Genomic DNA, 26,712 nt, shown 5'->3' on the forward strand with positions numbered 1-26,712 from the left:
CTTTGATTACATAAGCAAATAGTATTGTATTTGAATAGATGTATCATGTACGAGTTTGATAAACTACGTAAATATTATACTTCACCACACACATTCAAGCTTAATATCGGTCAAAGCATCAAAGATCGTATAGATGTTCACTAAAGCAGGGTTTACCATTTTGTGAAAAAGATGACGTCAACACATCAAAACAAAATTTCGTTTTCTAAATACCATGGACACGGGAACGACTTCATAGTATTGGACAATACACAGGAAGAACTACAGCTTTCTAGAGAGATACGCCATTTAATGTGTAACCGGAAATACGGAATTGGTGCAGATGGCATAGTCATTCTTAAGAAAAGTGTCGAACACTCCTTTGTTATTGATTATTATAACGCTGATGGCAACCCTGGTTCTCTTTGTGCGATATTCATATGGGAGGAGGAAAATTAATTGTGGTTTTTGACATTACCGAAAATTCGTTCACTAACATTGAATTAATTGGAAGTGCATGTCACGTGTTTGATGGGATTTATTATTTCAATTCAGAATAGGAAAGTGTATAGTTTTGAAAGCCCAAATTCTTATTGATTGATGCATTTGAAAAAAAAGTTCACCTCTGGGAGAGATCCTAACCCAAAAACAAAACAACTCAAAACTGAAAAAAAAAATACAATTTACCCTGATAACTATGAAAATAAGAATATGTGGTTCTATTGCCAATGAGGCAACTATCCACAAGAGGCTAAATGACACAGAATTTCACAACTATAGGTCACTATTTGGCCTTCAACAATTTACAAAGGTCATAAACTCGTTTCTGTGCAAGTTCTATTCCATTCCCAATGTCAATACACGGAAAGGGAAGCTTCAGGTATGTTGAATGATCATACTGGGATTCTACTACTAAAAAGCTTTACGACATATTTTCAAGCTAATATAAATTGCATGATTCGAAAACGAAAGAAATAGATTATAAAAATTGAATTATTTAGTGTATTTTTGAATATTCATGGCCTACATTGTACCATATATAGCAATATTTACAGCAAGTTGGTTCAGCTAAAAAGTCTGATAAATGTGTATAAAAATATCTCTTTGTAAAACTCAAATTGAACTAGATATCTGCTTCAATCACGTTTGATTAGTTTTATTTTGATATTTTATCACTCGGGTTATCTTTTTTTTATCTTACCTGTTACGCCATCAAGTTTGTTTGATACGATTTTATTCTCATATTCATGTAGTTACAAATATATAGTAATGTGGGGGCTTTCCCAGATAAAAACATAGGATAGATATATGGTTCCTTATGTCACATCTGCGCAATAGTTATACATATTAATTAAATCGCACACAAAATAAAGTGGCTCAATATCGCATACATATGTATTCAAGCCATTATGATTTAAATAGACACAGTAGGAATATACCAATTGAGACATCATATTATATATCTAATCAAGTTATTTAAGACCGTCAATCAGACTCAGCACATATAAATACATATACACAAAAAAAAAACGTTGATGATCTCAGGTGTTCTGAAAGGGTAAACAGGAACGGGTTTAGTAGTGACACGCATCTTGTTGCTGATATCTGATGAACTCCGTTGATAATTAAACTAGGTTGGTAGTTTCAACTCGCTTGAGATGGAAAATTATCGCTAGAAACTAAGGAGGCACGTGGCGTTGCTAATGAAATTGATATGAAATGGACAACGTCGTCATAGGTAAAATAGCGATAAACAGATTATCATTGGTCAATCGAGTTGATATAACTCGATTGCTTTTCTTACTTTTGCCGTACCGGCTCAAGCGAGAAAATCAATCTCGTTGAGATGATCAACGATAATCTATAATTTTAAGTCGGAATGATGGAATCAACTAGACTTTAAATTATTCCATGAGAGAACATAGTCTTTATAACGAAACTTGAAGAATGAGGATATTGTTAGCATTGTTTTTTTATATTAAGAAAACTCTGTGTAATCTCTGTCTAATACAAATAAAGTCATTGAATAAAGGATCATACAGAAGGTGGTTTCCCAAAAGGAGTGGTTTGAAAACACACCAGTACTACTGACTAACAACGTTGACTAAAAAATCAAGCTTGTTGATAATGTCAGTTTGGGATGTTTGGTTTGAATCAGATTTTTTATCAACCAATGTGTACCTACCAAAATCCGATACGGTCTTTTATGAAATAAAAACGAACCTTCTCTGTCGATCGGTTATAAGTTTGAACATAATGCTTGTGTAAAGGATAAGGCAGTCAACTGTCTTAATTATCTAAACGCATGAGTTGAGCGTAATTTGAATTCAATATAATAACTCAAAAAAAAAAGAAAGATGAACAACTCTGTACGCCAAACGTACATGTTGTCTACAAAAGACCATTTAATGGCGCTCAAATTACAACAGTAAGAATGATAAGTGGAATACGATGTTGAAGAGCATTAAACATCAAACATTATAAATTTTGATCATATACAACTAAGGCACTTTATTAGAGGTTAGATAACCTTAGAACAATTGAACATAATACACTGTACATCTGTTTTCTCCTAATGTGATCTTTCGAATTAGACTTGTAACCTGGTTTGTACTTGAATGAGGGACACGACACATGTTGCTTGTTTAGCCGGATTTGCTTACCCTTCTGGTGCACCGGAGGTCAACCCCGATTTTTGATAGGGTTCTTATTGCTCAATGTTGTTTTTGTATACGGTGGTTTGTCTTTCGATTTGTTTTTGCCATGGCTTTTTCAGGTTTTTTTATTAGACTTATGAGTTTGAATGTCTCTTTTGGGACATTTTTCATCTCTTTTATCAACAAAATATGAACATATCATTGATATGTTATAACAACACAAACGACACAAAAGTCTTTACTATTTGGGCAGGTGACGAAACGCCCTCCAGCAATTGCATCGACCTTTTGGTTGTAATATGTAACTATAGGTACCAGGCCTACAATTATGTACGAATCCTTTGTATCGATATGATATACATTTGCTTTCACTTCGCCAATAGTTTGATGTTTCACAGAAACTCTAAACTGCCAGTCCTGATTTTCGCTGAATCTCTTGAACGCTTTAGGTATACATTTGGTAGACCGATATAAACCTCTATTTATGGATATGTTCCAGTTATGATGGCATGTCGACTATAACGATTATTATCTTAGCATTTTGTATGATGCATATATACTCGCGTCTGGCGTTCTAAATTATAATCCTGTTACCTTTGATAACTATTTACACCACTTGGTCGATGCCACTGCTGTTGGACGTTTCGTCCCAGAGGGAATCAGCAGCCCAGTAGTCATCACTTCGGTGTTGACATGAATATCAATTATGTGGTCATTTTCATAAACTTCCTGTGTACAAAACTTTGAATTTTTCGAAAAACTAAGGATTTTTTTTTATCCTAGAGGCATAGATTACCGTAGCTGTATTTGGCACAACGTTTTTGAATTTTGGATTTTCAATGCTCTATATATTTGTATTTGTTTGGCTTTATATAACTATTTTGATATGAGCGTCACTGATGATTCTTATGTAGACGAAACGAGCGCCTGGCGTACAGAATTATAATCCTGGTACCTTTGATAACTAATTATATAATCATATCGTTTGTGGTACCTAATGTTAAATCAGTAGTATCCAATATCAAAGAAAATATAAAAAATAATATGATGATTAAATGAATCAAATAATAGTCAACAATAATACAGCATGATTTTTTTTATACAATTATGAAAACATGTATATTGTCCATATCATCAAATGAAAGGCTACAACAATAGACCACTTTCGAGTTCATCCGTCACCGGAAAAACTCGTCAATTATACGAGCCTTTATGACGTCATTTACCAGATAGAGAGTGTCGTCTGTATCCCTGCACTATTTACGTTCATCAAGCGTCTTAGTGATCGTCATTGTCCAAGATAAACTAGAAATAATGGTTGTTCTGTAGGTACTTAATGACAATTCCCTAATGACAGCAATGCTGATTGTCAATTTTGAGAATTCAATTTGCCGAATAATTCGTACAATAAAGAATTATAGTTTTCCAACCACTCGCTCAACATTCGAATGGAAGTGACGACGCCCCTAAACGCACAAATGACGTTCACTAAAACCAGAGTTTTTGACGAAAATGCATCGAACTCGAAAGTTGTCTATTGAGCGCTTAAATAAGTGCATACATATTGCTATATACAAAAACACAACGATAAGTCGTTACTGCAATGAGGTATTCATTCTCAGATTTTTTTGGCGTCAATTTCTGGCATTACTTAGTTATACCTGTAAAATACAAATTTGTTGCGAATGAATAAAATGTCATATACACCAGAACAATACAATATAAATTCGTGGTACATCACAATTAAAACATACAATTCACCTTTGTGCAGGAAATATAATTATCAAAACGTAAGCTGTAACTTAGGTTATATGAGATTATATTAATTGTAATGTAGTACAAAAGAGGCGAATAACCAAAGAATTTAAAAAAAAATATGAATACTTACACATTCAAACAATGGCAAATAATGTTTTATTTTAATCTCAGCTTAATTTTTAAAGTGTAAATTGTATACAAGTTGAGCTAAGGCGAGTTAGATCAAATATAAACTATTGCACGTAAGAGTGAAATTGTCTTTTCTGAGAATATCTTTAATAACACTTACGGCACATTTCTATCACTGTTGACTGTTGGTCTTCTTATTTTGTACTGAAAATTAGAGAAAATATTGATTATAGTATACTACCCGTACGGTTCAAATATTATGCCTGCTAAATACGTGTTTTGTATAATTTGTTTTATGAAGAATGTATGCCAGTTATCAATCGCTTCGGACGCACCTCTGCTGCTCGACTAATTATACCTGGCCAGTGGGTTTCAGTAGTTGATGGTTCGTTTATCGTCTATTTCTTAATGTGTTCTCTGTGTGAACGATCATCGGGCGGTTCAAACCACAGACTTGGAATAGTATATTAGCAACCTCTCTGCTACGCACGTGTCATTCATGTGTAAGAGCAAAGATTGGTCGCCCCGGAGTGCAAATAATGGTACCGGGTAGTGTCACATGTCTTCGTACGTATTGGTACCGTCTTATTAATTAAGTACACACGTTTCTTACATTATCCATTTAGAAATGTTAGAAACTAGTATGAAACTAAGGTTTGAACTTCCTAAGGCAACGTTGATCAACGATGAATTTAGCTATTATGTTTATGTTACTTTAAGTCGTATAGCTCTTCAACTGTTGCGTTTTTTTTTTTAAATATTTGGGCGTTACTGATGAAGGTGAATCCACAAAATTGTTTAAGAAGCATGAAATGAATATTATTTTGTTTTCATTATTTGACTAGTACGTTAAAGTGTCGGTTTAGTAAAAAGAAAAGTTTATGTTCATTTACATGCTCTCTGCCTTATATGCATTTAGTTTGATACTAAACCGAAAAAATATTCATCATCATTATCATTCAAACAATATTATTTCATTGTTGATATGAATAACCATGGTAACATACTGTTGTATCCGTGTCCATCATTCGGTATGGGTTGGATCTTTCCTCGACTTCATCAAACTTTGATGCACCGCTTTGTCTTTCCATGGGCCCGTTTAAATGCTTAGGTTGATATATCAAAACCTAAAACAAGCATGAGTTATTTTTAATATTTACAAGACGTTTTTCGTGAACATTCTATCGGAAGTATTACTCTTTTTTGCTCTATTTTTCTTGAATACCATATCGAACAAACAAACAGTATACTTCATTTTGGTGTTTAAGGGATGCAAGGTTACCTGTGATCACATATAATATGAATTAGAAAAACAGGAGATAGAGGTTAAAGTCAATGAAACTGCAACAAAACAACAAAAAATATAAGAGGACAGCATACTATCTTCAGTAATGGGGTGCCGGTAGAGAATCGGTATCCCCTAGGGCCACTTTTAGGAACTGTCTAGGGTTACCAGGTCAGGTTTGAGAAAAATATATATTTTTAAACTGATTTTATTTTGAAAATGTTTAAAGGTCGCATATACTTTGATTCAGACGACAGATCGGAAGGACGCCCACAAACCCTCGTAAATGGCAGATTTAACCATGTTGCAAGCACAATATTAGTTACATATCTTCATATTTCGTTTGATAAGTTCTAGCAGATTTTTACAACGCAGTGTATCTGACACTCCAACTTTCATAAAGGTAACATCAAACTCACATTGCCTCCTTCTGGTTCCTCCACCTGCCTGTATGCTTTGTCATCCCGTTCGTATGCTCCTTGTCTTTGACCTGGTTCATACTCAACATTTTTACCCTCGGGTTCGAAACGTTGCATCTGTAATTCATTCTGTTCTGTCTGGTATCCTAGATTGGTATATTCATTCTTAAGGTCCGGTACATTTTCTATCCTGGAGTTTTCGTCATGAAGGAATTCTTTATCATTGTCCATATAACTATACAAGATAAGTATACATGTTAATATATTCATTAAAAACGCTTCAATTAGACGGATAAAAACAAGGACATAGTTTTTGGTATTTAGTTCCTATAAAAACAATACAATAACAAACAAAAAACGATCTCCTAATCAAAGTAAAAAAAGTTGAATTTTAAAAATAAAAGGGTGATATCAAACGCTCGACTTCATCAACAAACAAAACGAATGGAGTCAGCTGTCATATTACTGACTTGAAACAGTGTTTTAGTACTACATATGGAATAAAGCTCTGTAAGACTGGAAATATCATAATTTTAATTTCATTAATTTGGTTAAATAATTATTCCATAATCGGTATCGTTTGAATAAGAAGAAACTAAAAAACTTCACTTATTCATTATTACAAAATGCTAATATAACATGTCTCTAATTTGTTTACCCATAGAACCTGTCGCGTTTCTTTGCCTTGTTCAATTTCGTGTACACACAACATAAAGCTACCAGTAAGATTAAAATCAAACCTCCGCCAATGCCGCCTGCAATGCCTATAATGTCGATCTTAGACAGGGCTATATCATCAGGTTTAATGGGTTTTGCTGTAGTTGTAGTTGGTTTTGGAGGTTCGCATTTGTTTCCACTGTAGCCATCTTTACATCTATTTGGAAAATATAACTAATATAAAAAAGAAGATGTGGTATGATTGCCAATGAGACAACTATCCACAAAAGACCAAAATGACACAGACATTAACAACTATAGGTCACCGTACGGCCTTCAACAATGAGCAAAGCGCATACCGCATAGTCAGCTATAAAAGGCCCCGATAAGACAATGTAAAACAATTCAAACGAGAAAACTAACGGCCTTATTAATGTAAAATAAAGGAACGAAAATCAAATATGTAACACATAAACAAACGACAACCACTGAATATACAGGCTCCTGACTTGGGACAGGCACATACATGAATAATGTGGCGGGGTTAAACATGTTAGGGGGATCCAAACCCTCCCCCTAACCTGGGACAGTGGTATAACAGTACAACATAAGAACGAACTATAAAAATCAGTTGAAAAAGGCTTAACTCATCAGATGGACAAAAATATAAGTGGACGTGGCCGGGTACTTATACATCCCGACACAAAGAGACACAATGAACAGATCTGAGAGTACTCCCAGTTATCTGACAGCTAGTTCAAAGCCACTAACAACTAATAAAAATATCATGCATCTAAGACTAAACTATCAATCCGTACACATCCAACATCCAATGGATTTAGTGTAAAGACATCATAAACAACCAGAGAAAAACATGACCTTGTGCAATGCCAAATTACAGGTATCGACAGATTGTAGATCCATGAATATGTATATATATAACATACTAGTAAAATTTAGTTAGCTTTTAATCTACTGATAACAAAATTAATATTTATTCCAATAAAAACAATATTCAATGATCTTATTACAGTGTTGAATAGGTAAACTTTTAGAATAAGTTTTTTTAAAGGAGCGACAAGTTTACATGGATCATTTCTAAATTTCCGGGCACGGTTAACAACATTTTCGTAAAAATGAGGATGTGCTATCCCGTTTGAAATAAGTTTTATACAGGTACATCCAAACTTCAAAACCAAATCTTTATATTTATGGAAAAATTTAGTAAAGGTTTTCAGTAATTTATGGTAACGACATCCCTGGTTTAATAATTTACCAGTAATACATAGGTTGCGTTCGTTAAAATCAAAAACGTCACAACAGACACGGGCATAGCGAACAAGTTGTGAAATATAAACACCGTAAGATGGTGCCAAAGGAACATCACCATCTAAAAATGGAAAATTAACAATAGGGAACGAAAAATCGTCTCTTTTGTCGTAAATTTTAGTGTGGAGTTTCCCATTTAAAACCGAAATATCTAAATCCAGGAAAGGACAGTTATTACCGAATAAATTTGATTTATTTAAAGTAAGTGTCTTGGGGTAAATTTCAGCAGTATATTGAGAAAATTCTAATTTATTAAAGTTGTTCAAAAAATATATGCTGGACAGGATAAGAGGATTAAGGTCAATATGATGGTTGTTTCTTAATAATTTCTACTTTTTATGTTATGCAACAGAGGGAGCTGTACTTGGAGAACATATCTGAAGTAAGTATCTAATGAAATATTAGAATGTTTTATAAATGAATTGATACTGCATTTCATGCACAACAAAAACAAACAAATAGTAACGGAAAGTGCGCTCAAATTTCTGTTTTTAGATAAATAATTTTCGAAGGGATATGCACGCTTCAAACCCAAAACTCCACAAGAAACAACAAGTAGTCGGGTACTTTATTTATCAAAAACAAAACTGTGGTCAATGTATAAAAATTCTGAATTCCGCAATAGTTATTGTTCAATTAATATCAAAATTCCTTACATGCATCTGAAGACGCCTCCATATGTAAAGGAGCACTCTCCATGGTCCCCACATTTGCCCTTGTATACTGGTGTATCACATTTGTATTTACATATCGGATTTCCATCGTCATCCCATTCCAGAACTTCATTGTTAACACATACATTAGGAGGAAGGAAAACCAAGTCTAACAATAATAAATTTAAGGTAATGAATTCGTTTGTATATTATTATTCTGATATATAAAAGTTATGTTTAATTCGCTTTTAAAAAGATTTGTTCATATGTTTATCTGCCAGTTGCTACAATAGTCAAGAGCTTAAGTTTTCTATCGGGTTTTCAAAATATCGGATTTGAAAAACAAATAAAATCAGATGGAAAGGGTATAAAACCACCATTGAATATTTCTCAAATTTCTACAATGGAAAGTTTAGTAGAGCATTAGTGAGTCTGCAGAATAACTCATCAAATTTATATGATCTCTATTTTTTTTCTTTAAATATAATGTGTAAGATGAAGGATATCAATCTCATTAACCTCGCATATCCATGATTTAGTTTTACTTTTGTTTGAATGCAAGTATTATTTTTTTAAATTCATACTGTGTCCAACGTTATTGTGCTAGATTTTAGACCATCAACATATAGGTTTCATTTACTCAGGTTTATTTCTTCGAACCTCCGCTTCAAATGTATAAGGTTGACAAAGTGTGTGTCTTTATAACATAATTACCATTTGACGAAAGAGCTGCTTGTGCTGTTGTTGTTTTGTTTACATCAAGCGTAAGATTTGCTAACGAATCGGTTGTCCAGTTCACATTACGCAGTATTTGTAATGTTGAATTTGCATTCGATTCGTTGATTGGAGCATTCATTTCAAGTAAGTAGTTGCATTTTATACTTCCATTGCTACAAGGTTGAACTATAATTAGTACTACATAACCATTAATATGCATAAAAGTAAAAACATTTATTTCAATAAAAATCTTCATCAAGTTAGAAATTTCGTGCAGCTTTCAAATATAAACAACATCGAGGTTAATTAAAACATATAATATCAAAAATTATATAAAAAAAAATTGGTGACGTATCTCACCTTGCACCAAACGGACAAAACAGGCAAAATGACGTATGACCAATCTACTAAAAGGTACAAGTATAACCTGGCCATTAAAATAATGATTAATTCCTAACTCTTGGTAATATTTTTCTAATACTTGTATGTCCACATGCAATACGGAAAAAAGTATTTAAGACTAAAGTTGCCAAGTTGTGCAGAATATTTCTTAGACCATTGAGAATTTACTATTCTGAACATGACTAAGGTCTAATTAATTAATATATCTACAGAAACTAGCAAAAAAACAAATCAATCATTAAAGCAAAGCGTCACACAAATTCTATCAATCTTTATCAAACTATGAATGGCTAGAACAAATCTATAGATTATGTGTATATATAATGAATCACATTAATTCACAGTCTAGCAAATATCACTGTTAAACAAAAGTTACCTCAATGGAAACCTAAAATTAAAACACTAATCTGAAACAATAAATTATTACCAAGAAGAGTCTAAAGTTACAATTTTCAGTTGATAGTTTCTATTTAATAATGGAAAACTTTGTATCAATAGACAACTTTCGAGTTCGATGCATTTCCGTCAAAAACTCTGGTTTTAGTAAACGTCATTTGTGCGTTTTGGGGCGTCGTCACTTCCATTCCAATGTTGGAAAACTATAATTCTATATTGTACAAATTATTCTGCAAATTGAATTCTCAAAATTGTCAATCAGCATTGCTGTCATTAGGGAATTGTCATTAAGTAGCTACAGAACAACCATTATTTCTAGTTTATCCTGTACAATGACAATCACTTAGACACTTGATGATTAAATAGTGCAGGGATACAGGCGATCCCCTCTATCTGGTAAATGACGTCATAAAGGCGCGTATAATTGACGAGTTTTTTCCGGTGACGGATGAACTCGAAAGTGGTCTTTTGAACTGTGAATAAGGATTCAACTCGTAATTGATGATAATCAATAATATCGTTTGTGTCTTTGAAAAACATATATAATCGAATTTGTTGCGTACGTTCTGAACAAGGGAATAACAACGGAATAAAATATTAACATGCAAAGTGGAACATTTCCAGTTTGTGAAATTGATTTATTATTTTTGTTATCTATCTTGTCTTTTATTCGTGTGCAAAAAACACAAAACAGTCAATAAGAGTAATAGAATAATATCCTAGGTTTATCATTTTTAATTTGGTGTATTAATGAAGTTATATTTATATTCAGTAATAATAATGTAAAAATGTAAAAACCAAAATCTATTACTTTTGGTTTGTTTTACATTATTGCAGTTCACTGCTGACAACCTTAAAATATCTTGAATTAACATGCACTTTTATTGCAGATACGTACATCAGCCCTTGTATAGATCTTACTCGTGGTTAAAGTATTGATGACTTTAACTTGATAGAGCGGTATGAACTTTTTTACTTGTCTTTCATGACAAGTTATGAATACTTACGAAAATCCAAGGATAACAATTTTCTTAAATTTTGCTGGAAGTAAACGTCTATAGAACTGGTTAAGCTAGATGAAATAAACAGGAAATTATTATTCCACAGTCGTTCAATTATCGTCTTCACAAAAATATTTAGAACAATTACACCGTATAAACACGTAAGGAACAAACAGACAAACTGGGAGAATGCTTTCATTGCTGTACAAACAGGCTGTTTATGGGTAATCAAGAAAACGAAGGCAAACTAATTTTATTGGCGACGCTCAAAAAGAAGTAAATAATGTTATAGAGAACACCAGAGCACACTAAATTTTGGTGGTCGAACTTATCTACATAGCTTATGACGTACAGCATTTCTGATAAAGCCTTCCAGCTCCAGGGTTTTGAAGAAAACATTGATTCAATCATTTACTTTTCGGAATTTTGTGTTTATAAATGCTTTTGTACTTCGTTATATTTTATTTGTAATTGCAACTCTTTTGATTAAATTGCCATTGATGAAACCTTTCGAAGACAAAACTCGCCTTTAGTATACCAAGTTTTAAGACTGGCATCTAAAGAAATGTGTTTTTGGTTGAATGTCTTTTTAAGATATCAATATATAGAATGCTCACTTGATTTTATCAAATCTCATCTATATTGTAAAAAATGATATATGCCACTTTACCGATGTTTTGTACTGCTTAGCTAAATTTGTATAGTTTTTAGAACTATGATTTTTCAAATCTTCTGTAAAATTGCCCATCACCACAATGACCAGGTTCAGATCCACCAATTTGCCACCTGAAGTATGCAATCCATTACAACTTTAATCAATATTTTACTAGTAAAGCAGAGTATGATAAAAACAGTATCATGCCATTGTCAAATCATTTGATATTCGGTTAATATTCATACGAGGTATACATTCATGATTTATGGAAAGTTGTGTGAAATGGTACTGTTTCCCGTGTATTAAAATGATTTTGAGATTTATGCTTTTTAAGGGAACCCGACATTTATATACATCTAATATACATTTTAGACATTATAATTATACGCCATTTACAAAACATTACATAAAAAAATCAGGAAGTACATTTAAGCTTGCGTCACACTTAAATAAATTCTATTGAATAAGAGAAAAACTAATTTTCTCTGACATTGTACAGATAAGTCACCAAAACGAAATGATAATCAAAAGTGTGATGCAAAAATCTGGATTTAAACTTGTCGATTTAGGAATTCATGTTCTGTCAATCTGAAAAAATGCAATGATAATTCCATTACAGTTGAAGATGACGATTTGTATAGCTTAGTGAAACGTCTTATTGGCATATTCCGAACTATCAAAGAACTACCACAAATCCGACCAATGGTTGTCATTAAAAGAATGTCAACTTTCAAAAATTGAGATACATATAGTCCGGTCTCGTGGATTTTTTTTCTTATTCGTCTTAAACATGTTAAGGGAGTCTAAAATAAAAATGATAGAATTTGTTCATACTTTGCCAAAACGTAGTATCTATTGATATATGTTCAAAAATATTATAAATTTAAAATGATAGGTCACCGCGCATTTACTCAAGCTACAGGTTGTGACAAAATGACACATTTTGTATTGATTATACAGGGAAAAAAACATTTTGTGATTAAAAACTAAACAAAATGATACAGTTGTAAAATAAGTTAGGAAAATATAGCTTTCAGACAATGCTTTGAGATTATCAAAAGAAAAGGTAGGACCACCGTGGTCCACCGTACGTTTTTTCAGACAAAAATACAAAATAGGAAAATTCCATGTAGATTCCTTCACAAAATGCACTGTTAAAAAGTTACCTCCCCTTAAAATGCTAATTTGAAAACATTTTAAAACAACAAAAATTAGCCTACACTTTAGAAAAAATACTATTATTTTAAAGTTATATTCTTATAAATTTGTTCTTTTAAATGAAAACTCACATTCCTGCATCAAATTTTGCTAACTTGATAGAAAATCTGGACCTTAGGTTCTCTGTATTTTACAATCCAAGATGGCGAAAGACACCTATATCACCTTAAACATAATATTACTTACTTAAATCAATAGATCTATGTCTTGGTGTAGTGGTCGTAGGTTTTGGTGTGGTAGTTGTTGGCCTTTTTGTTGTAGTTAATGGTGGTTCTGTTGTTGTTTCGTTCATTGTTATATTACACTGATTCATACAAAATAAATCATATGAACTTGTATCGTCGTACACATCACTTATATCTTCAGACTGAATCTCGTCAACCTCAACATAAACGACACCTCGTCGTCTCCTTCTTGCTTGTTTAGTTGTAGCTATTGTCAGTGTTGTCGTAGTTGAAGGTGTTGTCGAAGTTGAAGATGTTGTTGTCGTAGCTATCGAAGTTAAAGGTGCTGTCGTCGTATTTAGTGTTGGCGTATTTTTAGGTGCTACCGTTGTATTGAGTGTTGGTGATGGCGTATTTGTAGTTGCTGTCGTCGTATTTAGTGTTGGTGATGGCGTATTTGTTGATGCTACCGTTGTATTGAGTGTTGGTGATGGAGTATTTGTATGTGCTGTCGTCGTATTGAGTGTTTGTGATGGCGTATTTGTAGGTGCTGTCGTCGTATTTAGTGTTTGTGATGGCGTATTTGTAGGTGCTGTCGTCGTATTTAGTGTTGGTGATGGCGTATTTGTAGGTGCTGTCGTCGTATTTAGTGTTGGTGATGGCGTATTTGTAGGTGCTGTCGTCGTATTTAGTGTTAGTGATGGCGTATTTGTAGGTGCTACCGTTGTATTTAGTGTTGGTGATGGCGTATTTGTAGGTGCTGCCGTTGTATTTAGTGTTGGTGTATTTGTTGATGATAGTTTCTTAGATAATGACGTATTTGATGATGGTACCATAGTTGCTGTTGTTGTTGGTGGTGTCGACGTAGATAACGTGGTTGGCGCTTCTGTCTGTGTTTGCTTGCTGACTGAGGTTGTAGAAGTTGACAGATATTTTGAACAATTACATGGCAAATCTAAAAATCAGTAAAATCATATTTATAGTTATAGCAAGTTTTTATTGTTACTAGAATAAGCTGGGATGACGATCGCGAGTGCCAAAGTGGTGCCATAAGTTTTATTATTTTAATATCTAATCAAGGAGATAATAATTATTATCATTATTTAAATACACGTCTGTCTATTGTTGAAACACATAGCAGATAAAATTGAGAAAGAACCGGAAATGTGTCAAAGAGACAACCTGACCAAAGAGCATAAACAATTTATTTGTAATCAAACAAGACATGGCTTTTTATTTGTAAACAGAAAATTATGTTTGAACGCAAAATGATCAATCTATTACCTTTGATTTATTAAGATTTATTCGATTCAATGTCAATTTCCTTGTAAATGTCACCAGTTTTGCATTCGTCCTTTGAATGTGATAGGTAATGTTTAAAATCCCCATCCTTATTCCAATTCAGTGATTTGAGTTATTTGAATCGAACGGTTCAATTCAGATTCTAATGGCAAAAATTCGGGGTTGAAGGCTCATGTAATTAATTTCAATCTTTATTGTTACTCGGTCAAATGTGCATAGGTTTCCAAAAAAAATCGAAATATTTTCGAAACAATTTATCATTTATAACAAAACAACACAAAAACACCATAAACCAGAGCTGACAATAGATCGACAAATTTATAAGTTTGCATCCTGAGTTTAGACAAATAGAAAAAGGATAGAAAAGTTACCAAAGGGGCAATTAAAATCATAAAACAATATGGCAAAAAAGAAGAAACAATGTTGCGAAGACAAATTATAATAACAAAAGACTTGTGTAAGATTAGGCAACATGAACCCAATTATCAAAAATTAGGATCGAACTTAGGTACTTCAAAATGGTCAGTAGACTTTGCTTCTCTAATGACACTAGTCGTGTGTTCTAATTTTTTGTTCAAATTCGATGATTAGTTGCATTTGGCATCAGGTTATTTTATAAGGTCATTTTTTGTCATAAAGCTCTTCAATTGTTTCAGTTATTATAAATATTTGACTTTGAGCGTTCCTTATGAAAGTAAATCCAGAAAAGCGCTTAAGGACGCATGTAATTTCCACCACCTGTTGTTATCATTTAACAATGCATTTATGAAAAGAGACCGGGACTGTACTGATAGTTACAACAATTGGAGCATATCAGGGACAGATATTCCATCACAGGCAAACAAACATGATGGCGTGTGTAAAATCTTGTAGGGGGACCTTTTAATACCTTTTGAAACACTTAATTTAATAGTTTCATTGTAAGCTGTAACCCTTTATGAAGGGCATCATGAACGAATACCCAAGCCCTAGCATATATTTATAATTGGGAGAGAAATATAGATTCTACCACTGCATCGAGTGTAATACGATATTTATCTACTCGAGACAGTTAAATTTTCAAATTAAAAACGCGAGGCTTGTCCGAGCGTTTTAAATATTTAAAATTTAACTGTCGAGAGTGGATAAATATCGTATTACACGAGATTTGGTGGTGAAATCTGTTTCTCTCATGATTTTCTAACATTATGCAGGCAAAATTATTCCTTCTTTCCGAATGATCTGCAAAAAGATGTGTTCTTCTATGTGACTTCTTCAGGCATGGTCGCCTTTTTTCATGCCGTCACAATAGGAAATTCAGACGAAAGCAAGAAAATTATACGTCATAATCGGATTTTAACCAATGAAGTACTGAGATCAAACGAACCACACGTTGATTATTTATTTTTAATACAATGGGTGCAGAAAGGGATAAATTGACGAAGAATTAGAGAAACATGTATATATATATGCAAGCGCTGCTGGAGTAAATCACCGTATGTACTTCGTACTAAAAAATAACGTAACGGTACCAGTTTGTCTGCATCAGATGTGTATTTCGACACTAAATGTCTCTCAGGATGTTTTCTTATAAAATATAAAATTTAAAAAATCCAAAACTTATTCAAATTTAACGAACTGATAAGACCCAAAATATAACCAAAGCCGGAAAAGAATTCCGAGGATTGCAAGAGGGAGACGTATTCCTTAATCTGAAATGATTTTAATCAGAACTAGCATGATTTGAATTATTATTATAATAGTAAATTGAAATACTTAAATTGTTCTTAATCTATTCAAATGTAGTCCATATGAGGACTAGCTGTTTTCTCTCTTTAAATAAATAACCATTTGACACGTAGTAAAAATATCTTTCCATACTGAACTTAAAACCTCAATGTGACTTTGATATGAAGAACAACAATAAAAGCGCTGCTCATTTGCTTATTATAATTCTGCAAAATACTGATTTTGAGTAACGTATAGTTATTACCAATCCTTTTTGTTCTATAAATACTTACTCGTGCTTGTTCTTATTGTTGTATGAGGATTAGTTAAAGGTGCTTCCGTTGTACCACTTGGAACTTCAGTTGTATTTTCTTCTAAAACTGACGAGTTATTGATGTTAGAAGTATGGATATCTGTTTTATTCATGTTATTATCCGTTGAGTTGTTCGGCTTAGTTATATTCGTCGTGTTTTTATGCGTTGTTACCGAAATAGTTGATGTCAACGTAGGATTTGTAGAAACTGAAGGCGAATGACTTAGATTAGCTGTATGAGATTTAGTAGACGTGGATGGCATTGCGCTTGGGTTAAGGGTAGTTTGTGAAGTACTACTAGAGGTGGCTGGAACGGAACTTCCTCCATTTCCTGGCATGGGCGTAGGTGTGTCTATTGAAGTAGTTGTACTTGATAATAAAGCAATGCTGCTTATAATTGCAATTACTGAAAAAATAATTGTTTTTAAAACATACATACATGTAGTTAGTACATAAGATTATATATGAACAGTTAAATACTTTTCAATCTATCAAGTAAGTACTGCGTATCCTTCTGGATAACTAGAGTTTTCTACAAATTTTTGTATAATATAATATACAGATAGAGATAGAGATAGTTATGACAAATTATAATAGTTTATATATATATATAACTTATATAAGATGCGTGAAAAGCATATCATACATTCTTTTCGTTTCGGTCTTTCTTTATGCAATCAATTTATCCCACTCAGATAAAATTTGAAAACAGCACCTTAAATTATGTTTTAGATTATAGATTTAGTAAACAGAGGAATATCAAGCCTTAGGGCAAAGCAAATTTTTCAAAGAAAAACAGTCAGCACCATTGAGACTCAAATCAATGCCAAAATTCAGAGCTTCTGAGTTATTAGTTGGGCAGCTTACCACAACAATCATGCAAATAGTGATACAAGCACGAAACTGTGTAAGAACATGCCTTTAGGTGTATGTAATCATATAAGGGTGGGTAGCCACGAAAAAAAAATCATCCTATCTTTGCGGCCATCTTGGATTTTCAAAATGACGTCTTTCAAGGGAAAAGACATCAAATGTATGATCCCTTTTGATTACATTCTATCCAAATATGTTACAAGATGGAGTAAATGAAGATAAAACATCACTTACGGTCAAATATCGGTCGATAATTCACTTAAAAATATCCCGAATATGATTGTTTGATAACCTGAATAATGTCAGTCGTTATATTCCGCTGATATCTGACTATTCTCCGATTGCTACATTAGGCTCGATAGGCTAGAAGGCGCAAAATTATTCGAGTTAACTGTTTTATTGAGTGAGAATTCGCATTATTATAAGACGTGTCTCGGTATTTGTCTATCCACCGTTCATGTATTTACATTTGTAGATACGATTTCTTTTTGTAATTCTGATCTGATATTGATTTGAGGGAATTATGTCCTTATTACTAACACAATTCTATAATAACATTGTTGTAATTACTCTTTGTTGCGTAGATTCATCCATGTTGCAGATGCACACTTCATGCACTTCCCTTATAGGTGATGTATTTCACTCGGTTTTAGTTTGTAACCAGCGGATTACTACTGTTGCATTTATTTATTAAACAGATAATATTTGCGTTATTTTATTATTGCATTGTTGATTACATGTACTTTTGTTCATTTATATGATAGTTATTTAGTTTTTGAAATGGCGAAATGAATTTGCTTATTAGCTTCCTCAGCAGATAGTTGGGAAACTGATTGGACTAAATGTTGTTTGTGTCAGGAAGTTATAGCAGACCCACTGAAATCGTCAAATGGAGGATATACAATGATGGACAAAAAAATCCCTCTTTTTCATGAATTAAATGCCCTTCCTACCCTCTAAATATTCGGCCATTAAACCATGGAGAGGGTATTGAAAGCACAATGAAAAAGGAAAATGCCAATTACCATAATTTGTAAAGAATAAAGTTCAACAATACAAAATTTGAGAGAGCCCAGAAACGCCATATGTCACCAATGCCATCTGGAAGTTCGAGTGAAACTTAGTCACCTAAATGTTTTAGTAGTACACCTCGTTCTAAAGACAAACAACCAGATCCAGTTGAAAATGTGAGTAAATGTTTCATTTGTGATAAAAAGTCGCCTTTATCTGTCTTTAGAGAGGCAATGACAATGAAACTGAACCAACGACTAGTGGATTGTGCAACAGTTCTTCAGGATAAACAACTGTTGGCAAAGCTGTGTAGTGGTGATGTTATAGCACAAGAGATGAAGTATCATCCGTCTTGTCTCGCAGCTGTATACAACAGAGAGAGATCAAAGAAGAGACAAACAGAGATCGAAAGCTGTTGTACACAGGAGGAAAATATACGAAAAGAAACGGCATTAGCTGAGCTGGAAACATACATCTTTGAAACTCAAAGAAACTCTGAAGAGTCGGTGGTGTTTCGATTAGCAGACCTGGCAAACCTAGACGAAGAAAGATTGATACAACTTGGTTCTTCTTCTGCACAGGTAAATTCTAATCGCCCGAAGAACAAGCTTTTGTAGAAGATACCAGAATTGAAGCACACAAAAAAGGCAGAGATGTACTTTTGATGTTTGAAAAAAATAAAAGACCAGCTATCGCGTTTGCTTGTGATTATAATGACACCAGGCATATGGCAAAGACGATCGAAATGAATCGCAGCTAGTTAGCTACTAAGAAGACAACATTTTCTGGATCCTTGGTCTCTGAAGATATCGATTATACCATATCCCCTCCTTTGTTATAGTTGGTGAAAATGATAGAGCATTAACCTAATATTAAAACACAGTTAGACAACGTTTCTACAAAGTCTGACTTAGCTCTTACTCAAATTCTAATGTTTAATTATCTTCTAAACGCCAAATGGTTACAGAACAAGACATTCAGATGATCGTGAGAAAAACATTTTGTGTGTATCCTGGACTGTTACTCTTTGCAAAAACCAGGAAGAGAAGCTAAAAAATACTTTATTTCAACATGGGTTATGTATCTCTTACGATAAGGTAATGGAAATACCAACTCAACTAGCTGTTGTTGAACGTTATTTAAATGAAGGTATGGCATTCCCACATTTATTAAGGGGCAAAGTGTTTACCACAGCTGCGCTGCAGTGGACAACAAAGACTACAACCCAAGCTTAACAACATCAAAATAATCTTTTCATGGGACCGGAATCTCTATTTTACCAACATCCAATGAAAGATCACAAAAATCAGAAATTTCCTTCTTCTTTGTCTCAAAGTGGAAAAAATCAATATTGGCGTTAAGTCACAACTTATGGAAGTTCTAGAAAGCTATGGGAGATTTACCAAGAGAAGAACCTCAGACAGACATGGTAGTAGTTGATGGTGCGGCTATGGTCAATTCGAGACCACCGCGTGGATCATACTCGTTTGATGAGCACGCAAAAGATGTGATTTTGCTGTACATTATCCACCTCACTACAAAACATTCAAGACTAGACGTTATCTTTGATATTTACATAGAAAACAGTCTTAAAACACAAACACGTAGAGTGAGGGGTACTGGAACCAGGCGGAAAGTTGTCGGCACCGAAAGCGTGGTCAAGCTTCCTTCGAGTGGACGAAAACAAGACGGTTTTGTTTCATTTCCTTGCCGACATACTTTGCTCGATTCCATCTGATAACATTAATTGTGTGACAAAGGCGAAAATGTTATGACAGATTCTTTTGATGACCATAATGATATCATTCCTTGTAATCACGAGGAAGCAGACACAAAGATATTTGTTCATATCCAAAGTGCAGATGAAAAGGGGTGTAAGTCTTCACTGTTAATCAGCTTAGACACTGCTGTAGTAGTTATGGCGGTGTCTCTTTTCAAACATTACAAGTAGAAAACTTTGGGTTGCATTTGGAAAAGGAAAAGACCTTCGATGGCTTCCGATTCTCGAAATTAATCATGCCCTTGTTCCTAAATCAAAAGCTTTGCCGTTTTTCAGGCTTTCACTGGATGCGACACTGTTTCCGCTTTTCATGGAATGGAAAGAAATCGGCATGGCAGACGTGGGAAATTTTTAATGATGTAACCGATGTATTTTGGTGATTGAGTAAGAAACCTGTATTGGTCAGTGAAGCTGATATGGAGTTGATAGAGGCATTTCTTGTGGTTATGTACGACAGAACTACAACAAAATTTGACATCAACGAATCCAGGCTTGATCTGTTTGCACGCAAACAAAGACAGTATGACACAATTCCCCCTACTAGAGCTGCACTGCTTGAGCATACCAAACGAGCTGCATACCAAGGTGGTCATGTATGGGGACAGACAGTCACACATGAACATCGCCTACCTAGTCCAGGTAATTTGGTATGGATTCCTCATTGGACACAATTAGCAGCAATGGCTGCTTCTTGCCAGGTGTTACACAAATGTGGCTGCAGGAAAACTTGTTCTGGTAGATGTAAGTGTTACAAAGCTGACTTGACCTGTACAACATTTTGTTCCTGTAGCTATTAAGACGGAATACATCGGAAAATATGGTAGATTATTACGTTGATCAATCCTCCAGCATGTCTTACATAATTACCGATACATCAAACGAACATTTTAATCGCATATCCTTACCACTATTATTTCGCACGACTGTATGAACTTTTACGACCCAAACCGGAAGTGGTGATTTATTTTTACTACTGCTTTTGTGTTTGGCATATTTTCATGTCATTTTGTTGTATTTCAAATAGTTATATTGACCTAAATCACGTTGAAAATTGTTAGGATATTTTTTCAATCTCCACTATTGAGCAAAATGAGGTCAATTTTTAATTAAAGATGGCCATCGTGAAAAAAATCAAAGAACGTCTGTGCCAAGTCCTATGCTTGTATCACCATTTTGTCAAATTTCGGTAATAAGCAGCCCCACTATATTATGGAGCTCATTAAAACTACTTCCGATTTTCTTATAACTAAATTCTCAAGCTATATAAGTAGTTTGGAAATCCCTCGAAAATCTTATAACCTTTGTATTAAATGTGTACGTTTTTATAATAATTAAAAAAAAAAACAATTTGAAAAATAAGTGAAAGACAAAAAGACATAACCATGACTTATATATAAAGCAAAAAGATAAACTACAAAATTAAACAAACTAAATGTTGAGGAAAACAAACCTCATTAAAATGCAAGAACGAATTAATTTAGAATTAATCAATAAACAATTTAGTGAAACAAATACTTACATCTCGTGTTCATTGTGTTGTCCTAACAGATTTTCCTGTAAGAGTAAAAATGTACATATATAATGTCGCTGTAATATGATTGTATGCATTATATGCTTTTAAAGTATACTAAACTAATGTACTGTCCGCTCGAAACCTTCCACACATGGAAAGATCCGTATCGAGAAATACAGCCTGTGCTATTACCGTGACATTTTGTTATGAACATGAAAAGTTAATATTCTATTTTTTCCTGATTCCATTTTTATTATGCAAATTTGGCATGCTTACTGCAATTCTACTTTACTCAAGTTAGAAAAATAATGATTTTATATTGAAAGTTTCAGTGTCCTTATTAATAAAGCTATCTTGTGAACAAGCAGTGTTACTCGTAAAACTAAAGACAAGTTTTCAATTTTATCAATTTTCAATCGTTAACTAAGTTTAATTTGCGATGTCTTAATTTAGATATTGAAATAAAAATACGCAGTGTAAACTTTACATTTTACAAGTTCATTTGTTGATCCCTCTCGCCCCAAACCAACAGAGAGTTTTCCTATCAGAGGCGGATTATAAGGGGGGAGGGCAGGGGGTCCCGCCCCCCCTTTTTTGAAAAAAATTTGGTTGCTTAAATAGGGAATCACTGAAGCGTGACTGGAGCGGGACCCCTCTTAGGTCAGTCAGTGGGCCCCCTTTTATGAAAATTTCTGGATCCGCCACTGCCTATGAATAGTTATTGACAAGGTTTAATTCGTATTTCATTTAGATCTGTAAAATCTTGTTTTCTGATAGTAGTGTTATATCTATTAAACACATCAATCGTATTGTTCATTTCATGCTGTGTTATGTGTGCATGCTGTTGTTTGTCTTTTCGCCGTTTATTTTCGAATCATGAGTTTGAATATCCCTTTAATTTGTCATATTTCGATTGTCAGTTATTTTTATAGGGATTATTTTTTTTTAGAGTTAAACAATGAATGTACAAAAGATGGTCAACAGGTTTTTTACAATTGAAAAGCAAGTATTTGTGAGTGGATGTAAAATTAAACTTCCATTTTCAAAAGTAAAAACTTATTTGATCAGAAGTTATTCAAATTTCAATCTGATTCGAGTACAGATCATGTATACACCCCTTGTTTTCAAGGATCTGACAACACTTCTGTTCAAGTTCTTATTAGATTACAAATTTTTGAAGGGGTGTATTATTAGGACAAAGCTATGATGATCCCGAAAGGTTTTTAAAACAGAAAGTAGAATTTAGTATTGTCAGATCCCACCGTTAGCGAATCCATTCAAAGCTAGGATTCCTATCTATAGTGAAATTACGTTTTTTTGGGAAGGTCGTCATTTTGATATACAGTAAGACCTGTAACGGCCTACAGGTTGTGTATCTGGGTAGGCAAATTCTCACATTAAACTGTGCTGATACAGTGTGCTTAATAAATTTTTCATATCTCATCGGGGTGCTCCTACGAAAGGATGATCATAAAGAGAGTATTCTTTGAGCTAGTATAGGAAATACAGACTGGCTTTCCTTTTCGAAGACTTATTTTTGAAAATATGCTATGTTGTAACTGTTACACACAATGTGTTGCTAGTTCTTATCTGATACTTTCATTACAGAAAAGTGTTTGACGTTTCGCAGCTTTTCCAAGTCTTAAATTTGTCACTTTTTCGTTTGTATAAAATAAAATCTTTATTTTCTTAAATATATTGTTATCAAAAAATGTAGTTGACTGTTATCATGGACCTATTATACTTTTGTATAGACATAAATCAAAGAAATTGTTAGTCCTGAACATGCTTGTAATGTTTGCCACTGGACGTTTATCACGAAAATTACGAAAACATATAACTGCATTTTGTAAATCTTATAAAACTGAAAAACGTAATGTGATATAAAGGGTATGATAAGGGGCTAGATGATCTGTTTAAATTTTTTACGGAAATGAATTTAGACAAGAGGGCTTGGATGGTGAGCAGTACAGAGAAAAGTGGACGGAAACATGAAGAATAGGGGAAAAAAATGGTCCAAAAAATTAAAAATAAGACAATAATGAGATCATAATGCATGATCAATTATACGGAATAGAGCTTAATGGGCGAAATAAATAAGGAAATTGCATAATTGGCGAAATAAATAAGCCTGAAATTAAAAAGAAACGGCCTATAGATTAATTAATATAGATATGAAGTATCGCCACCCAATCAAGTCTCTCATACATGTATACATCCCAATCGTGAACCGGGCGGTATGTATACTAGTATATTATGATCTACAATCTGTTTGTTTGTTCTGTACATTTTCTACTGTATCCACATCGCTTTCAAACTGTTGACTGATTTCCGATAGACATTCAATAGCTATTGACTTGGTGCCCTTTCATGTTGTTTTACATATAAAAATAAAAGTATCTCAAAACAATATCACCTTGTTTGCATACTCAATTTACAATAAAGATCACACGTTCAAGTCATGAAAAAAATGTCCCCAATATGATTAACAAGTGATCATAAGTCACTTCACTCATTGCTCTTAGTATTATACAGGTATTCTAACGTCGGTCATGACTGTGGTCACCTAATATTATATATTTACGAAATTAATCCTAAGCTAAATATCCGTTATATACTTACATGTAAACATTAAGCAATCCAGATTTTTCCGTTGTTCTGTCCTCAATAATTTGAAGTCCTATTTTCATACACAGATTTATTAGACCCACACCCAAACTATTATAGTTAAACTATGATAAAAACGTTATCAGGAAAAATTCATTTATCAAACCGTTCGTCAGCAGGACAATTCATAAATACCTAGATAACGTTCGTTGTGGTCGATAATCTTCGATTACGTCACAATAAAATCGTATTTATCTTTTAAAAATCACATCTCTTTACCAGTTCCCGATTCCTAAGTTGCTGAGATTAGTTTTTTTTTTTTTTATATCAAGATACTCTTGAATGGTGATATCTTTAATAAAACCAGTCGTTTCCCCGCGTTTGTTAGATATTTCCGTATACATTGGAATAATTACGTGCTCGTGTACTTAAGTCTTTAAAGTTAAATTAATAAGTAGAGGTCTGGCTGTTGTTTCAATAGCTTACTTGTGCACGTAGGTAGCAATATTCTGTCATCGAAATCATAATAGGAACAAGCCCTGAGATTTTGTCTCAACTGGTATCACTATGTATGTATATGCCAGATATCAAGTACAAGCGATACTGAAATGTTGCTTCACAAGGGAAATATCATATAATCTAAATGAACAAAGCATGAAAGAATGGCTATTTTAAGAAATTTTGGATACATTCAAAGCATGATTCAAATCAAAATGATAATTGAACAAATGTATGCTGTGCCTATGTATAGATCGTCATGATATCAAAATAAATGTCTTCCAGAAAGATGTACTTTTTTATGTCCTCTTCTTTACAAATATTGACGATGGTCATTGCAAGAAGCCAATGTTCTTCAAAGCAAACCTAGATATAAATTCAAAATTTGATCAGCTAAATTTTAAAATTATTATCAACAACAGCATGGCCAAAAAGAATTAAAAGACTTTGGTTTTGTCCATTGTTGAAGGCCGTTCATTGACTTACATTCTCTCATTTCTGTGTCATTTGGTCTCTTGAGTAGAGATGTTTCATTGGCAATCATACCTCATCTTCTTATTTTTATAAAAGACACACATCAGTCCATCCAAATCTAAAACAAAACGAAACGGAACACTATAGATAACCTACATTTATTTGCACCCAACAAGAATCTCATATGAACCCATGTGGTCCGGAAGTATCAAAAGTTCAAGACCTGTTTCACCAAAAGTGTTCGTCGAATTGCTCATTGCAAATTAAAGATAAAAAATGAATAATAATGCCATTACAATACTAATATCAACAAGGATACAATTCAAATAAAATTGAGAAAGGAAATGGTGAATATGTCAAAGCGACAACCACCCGACCATAGAGCAAACAACAGCCGAAGGCAACCAATGGGTCTTCAATGTAGCGAGAATTCCCGCACCCGTAGGTGTCCTTCAGCTGGCCCCTAAAATATGCATAATAGTACAGTGATAATGGACGTCATACTGAACTCCGAATTATACACAAGAAACTAAAATTTAAAATCATACAAGACTAACAAAGGCCAGAGGCTCCTGACTTGGGACAGGCGCAAAATTGCGGCGGGGTTAAGACTTTTAACACCGATACAAGGATTCAAAATTTGTAAGCAAGACGTGCGTTTCTTCTACAAAAAAGACTCATCAATAACGCTTGACTCAATAGGTTCAACAAAAGGCCAAGTAAAATTCGAAGTTGAGAGCAATGAGGACTCGAAATTCCGAAATATTTCAAGTGTTAATTGACTTTTTGGGACTTGAAAAAAAAATCTCCATATAAGTTATCTATGTTAGATATTTTGAGTCCTAAGGGTATAATTAATTTTTGGAAAATTATAAATTACATAATTTACTGATAATTATATAACGTTTTAGTTCTATAAGGACAAGATTTGATCTATTCGTAAACCTCTTTGGGCCAATGGCTGTAGACTATGATTGATCACTGTGCTTAAGTGTTTCTTTTATTCTATCACAAAAAACATCGAGTCAATTTGCAAAATATTAATTTGAAAAGAATCAACATATGATATTCGTATGAATCTTTATAACAAACCTGGAATACGTAAAGTTAAAAAACAAACTATTTTGGAACGTACGGACGGACAAGAATATCAGCTAATGACCCCTCCGATGACGGCCCGGGGGGGGGGGGGGGGAGTGAGACAACTATATTCAT

General features: G+C 33.5%; 1 protein-coding gene across 1 annotated transcript; it reads right to left on the bottom strand.

Annotated features, from left to right (window-relative positions):
• Positions 1–3,674: 3,674 nt before the first annotated feature.
• Positions 3,675–24,731, bottom strand: LOC139502810 (mucin-2-like). Its single transcript, XM_071292394.1, has 13 exons — positions 24,541–24,731; positions 21,925–21,959; positions 16,722–17,147; positions 13,442–14,374; positions 12,053–12,168; positions 11,389–11,453; positions 9,581–9,756; positions 8,870–9,035; positions 6,886–7,101; positions 6,228–6,462; positions 5,531–5,650; positions 4,684–4,727; positions 3,675–4,297 (listed from the first exon to the last, which is right to left on the bottom strand). The coding sequence occupies exons 2-13, from the start codon at positions 21,935–21,937 to the stop codon at positions 4,288–4,290; spliced, it is 2,520 nt and encodes an 839-aa protein (XP_071148495.1). The 5' UTR covers positions 21,938–21,959; positions 24,541–24,731; the 3' UTR covers positions 3,675–4,287.
• Positions 24,732–26,712: the final 1,981 nt, after the last annotated feature.

The sequence above is a fragment of the Mytilus edulis genome, chromosome 14 (genome assembly GCF_963676685.1).
Source record: "Mytilus edulis chromosome 14, xbMytEdul2.2, whole genome shotgun sequence".
NCBI lineage: Eukaryota > Metazoa > Mollusca > Bivalvia > Mytilida > Mytilidae > Mytilus > Mytilus edulis.